This window comes from Olea europaea, unplaced genomic scaffold (genome assembly GCF_002742605.1).
Source record: "Olea europaea var. sylvestris unplaced genomic scaffold, O_europaea_v1 scaffold1956, whole genome shotgun sequence".
Lineage (NCBI taxonomy): Eukaryota > Viridiplantae > Streptophyta > Magnoliopsida > Lamiales > Oleaceae > Olea > Olea europaea.
The window spans coordinates 132,684-136,679 of record NW_019237404.1 but is presented as its reverse complement, the minus strand read 5'-3'; the positions used below and the strand labels follow the sequence as shown (position 1 = coordinate 136,679).

The window sequence follows — 3,996 nt, the reverse complement described above, 5'->3', positions numbered from 1 at the left end:
CTAAAGCATGTATTTGGGGGGAATTCACAGTGGACATAAGTGCTCGTTTTTAAGTATAGAATGAGGACCATAGGTGTTGTTTTTCCAATACTAAATATTAGATTTCTTAGCATTCGTACTTTTGCTGTCCATTGCATTTTAGCATTGTTAAGTTTTATTGAGCCATTTTGATATCAATATGTGCTGAAATTTCTGTAAATCTTGCATGCATCATAATTTTATGTGAATAAACCGGGGAACTGACCCGAAATCCATTCCTGCGCTGGTAGTCCAAAGCTGATTCCCTGGAAGTTTTTCTCGTTTCATCTGCCATTTTGACTCGCTGAACCCGAGCTCTAACTTGAATTGCCATTACAGCACCAATGGACCTTAAAACAGCAGCCATTCGTTTTCTTACCAGGTGACCCCTTACTAGAGCTTGTATTTTCACTAATCCTCTTAAAGCTCGCAACGCCTTCCTTGCCTGCAAACATTACCATTGGAAAACAAATGCTTGTGGCTATTTGCTCGTGGTAGTTTTATTCAAAATTGTTCTTACTAAAGAGAAAGAAATTAACGAGAACTTACCAAATAAGCACGAAAGACAGCTTGAACTCTGGTAGCCGCAATATTTGCTTGTATGTCCATTCCTATATTTCTTGATTCATCTCTTGCCATCAAAACTCTTCCAACTTGATCTTCTTCATTCTCATATGCTAGAAACTCTAACTTGGGATTCATAATTGAGTCGAAAGACCTATTGTTTTTGTGTGTAATGGGTTTTGTACTGCTTGATCTTTTAAAACTCCATCTCCTTTTAACTTTAGGAGTTGATGGCAGAATCTCCATTGGTGTCCCTAAACTTTGTGTAGAAACTAAAGCATCTGCAAATTTCTTGTCCTTCTCCTCTCTCTTCCCCATCAAGATATTTCTGATCCATTTGCTTGCCTTCCCCATGCCTGCACCGGCCACAAAATATAATTCTTCACAACTTTGGCAATGAAAGAATAGTAACTTTCACTTAGTATATGAAGATATATAAGTAATTGTCTACAGGGATTTGGTGATGAACATTAATTTCCTTTGTTAATTGACTTTCCATAAAAGACAACCCTTTGGCCAGAGTTGAAATGGCCTGCAATGACTCCCCATTTATCTGCCATTTGCCACTTCTCTAGGACTAGTATGGATATTAAATATCGAATATAGATAATTATAATAACAATTTGCATGAAATTCGGTGTATTGCTACAATTTATATTATATAGTATTAGGTTGATTAGGCCAAAATCAAGTGGTGAAGAATGATAAGTCGACCAATCCATAATGAAAGAAACCAACCCATAATGAAAGAACTTGCAGATGCGAATTTAAATTAAACTTATGATACACTAAAGAAGTAATTCAAAATAACCCGAGCCAATGGAACTCATGATTATGACAATTTGTTTTTCTAATTATTTATTTAGAATATTTGAACATTTTCGAAAATTTTGGGAGTATAGTTGTAATTTGTTCATCATTTTTTCTTTTCCTTATTTTTGTTTTGTTTAAATATGAGGGGATTCGTCATTTTATAGCTTTTAATTGAGAAAATAGATAAGAAATGATGATTTCTGCAATGAAATGTCAAAGTAAGGGTGAAAATGTTAAAAAATAAAAGGTATAAACGTTTTGCACAATAATATTAAAATGTATGGACGTTTTGTACTATTACTTTTTTAATAATTTATTTGGACTAATTTGCATTTTTTAAAAATGTTTGGGATTATGATTGCAATTTGTTCTTTAATTTTTATTTTATTTTTATTGTTTTATTTAAATAAAATGGTATATTTGTCATTTTACTTTTTTTAATTGAGAAATTGGATGGAAATTACGATTTTCACAATGAAAGGTGAAAATGAGGATGAAAATGTCGAAAAACGAAAAATTTGAAAGTTTTTCACAATAACATTGAAATGTATGAATGTTTTTTTGCTAATTACCCTAATAATTAAGGATGCAATTATTATAATATAAAACGAGACAACTCTTAGAACAGAAACAAGTCTTTTAAATCATATGACAATTATTAAAAATGCAGATTGAATTTAAATCCCTTTCTTTTCAAAACTTGAGTACAATTTTCTCATTCAAGCATTTTCTATTTTTCCAACACCATCGGATTTCATCAGATCTGAAACCAAATCTAGTTTAGGTAAAACAATTTTTTTTTTCACTAAATTAACCTACGGGATACTAAAATTCTCAAATTTACATTTGAAAAAAATGTATTTTCTTGCTGTCTACATAATAGAACAGCATCCACGCAATAACTTCAAGAAAATTCATTTCCCAAAAAGAACGATCTTCAAATTGTAAACAGAATAAACAAAACCCACAATCTGTACAGAGATTATCTCATGCGTTTCCGTATGAAACTTCTTAATCAGCCTCCACGGTCTTGCCAACTCATTGCTATTACACTATAGTCAAAGAGATATTTTCAGTAATACTTTTGGGACGAGAAAAATGTTATTTATTATCAGTTATCACTTGTGTTAAATATCGGTTTAGCATCCTATTAAATAATAGATTCACTTAAATGTATTGTCATATAATTCATTTAATTGAACTTATCAAGTATTTTCATATAGACTCATGCTTTGGTACCACTGATACTAGATATCATTACTCTACAATTGAGAGAATTTCCATTTCATTGAGAATCTTGATACAATTGACATATTTCGACCGACGTTGGTATGAAAAATAAAAATTTGGTTGATACAATTATAACTAATAGCTTTATACATGAAAGAAAATTAGGGTACAAATTATATATTTTAATTTTATTTAATCAAACGGATAGAACGTTAACTTATCTTAGCCAAATGATGTATATAAACACAAAGGTAGAAGAAAGAGGTAAAGGGGGGAAAAAAAACACTTCGAAAATGGAGAATGCAAGAGTGATTCATTTTTCTTGTTTACGATGTTCTTGACACTTGTATAGACATTTTAGAAACCTCTGACACGTGGGACAATAAATAATTCAATAATTCTGATTGTACAGAATCATTCTCACAGAATATATCCAAAAAACTCACATTGGTGGGTTCCATGTGAGTTTTATATTGAAAAAATATAACCACCCATTCCGTGAATAGTGTGTGATCTATGAACTTCCTTCCTATAAGTGTAGTGTAGTTCTAAATAATTAGGACTTGTTTGAGTCCATTTTTTTTTAAATGCATTTTGTAATAATGTCATGACGGATAATGTGTGGTTAAAAAATAAAAATAAAAAATTTGAGTTTACGTGTAATATTATTTTATTAAAAAAATGTGTCATTGAAATGGGATCATCATTGTTCAAGAATATACATTATGATAGACAAAATAGGGCTCAAACAAGGGCTTAATATTTCTGTACAAAAATAATACACCATCAACTTGGACCTAGTCCAAACCCACAACGCATGCCCATGCTTCGCTTGGCCGACGGTGCTAGTGGCGTAGTACAAGCATGTGGGGTTTGAACCCATCAATACACAAATCATCTCTCTTCCAAAGATAGTCGAGTACTCTTGAGGGCTCAAATTCAAATTCAAATGTCAAATTTGAGCTATTTAAAGTGGTTCAATGTCCCTTCACCTTCCAATGCAAGAATAGGACTTTTTCAATTTTTCAAGTTTCAAACAGCTCTCTTTTGAATTAATTTTACCATTAATCCAAAAATTTGTTTCGAGCAAGTGAAAATCCTATAGCAATATACTCACGGAGTAGAACATATTTGGCCAAAGAGCTCCATATTTGACTAATGGAACCCTGCTCAAATAATTGATCAATGTAGGTGAAAACAAGCTTAATTGCTATATATTACAAATTTTCAGAATTACTCACATGAATGAAAACAATATGATTCTACTATTTAGACACTAACAAAAAGCTATTACATTAGGATAGGTACATTGGGTTTGAACTTTCTATGCAATAACCTTCTTAACGTTATCGAGTTCTCAAGATTATGTTT

At 31.5% G+C, this 3,996-nt stretch overlaps 1 protein-coding gene across 1 annotated transcript; it reads right to left on the bottom strand.

The window, feature by feature from the left end:
* Positions 1-154: 154 nt before the first annotated feature.
* LOC111379244 (protein IQ-DOMAIN 31-like) lies at positions 155-1,080 on the bottom strand. Its single transcript, XM_023002587.1, has 2 exons — positions 568-1,080; positions 155-463 (listed from the first exon to the last, which is right to left on the bottom strand). The coding sequence occupies exons 1-2, from the start codon at positions 934-936 to the stop codon at positions 155-157; spliced, it is 678 nt and encodes a 225-aa protein (XP_022858355.1). The 5' UTR covers positions 937-1,080.
* Positions 1,081-3,996: the final 2,916 nt, after the last annotated feature.

Coding starts and splice junctions, on each gene's coding strand:
- LOC111379244 (XM_023002587.1), bottom strand. CDS start 936: ATGGGGAAGGCAAGCAAATGGATCAGAAATATCTTGATGGGGAAGAGA. Junction 464..567: donor CTGTCTTTCGTGCTTATTTG/GTAAGTTCTCGT, acceptor TAATGTTTGCAG/GCAAGGAAGGCGTTGCGAGC.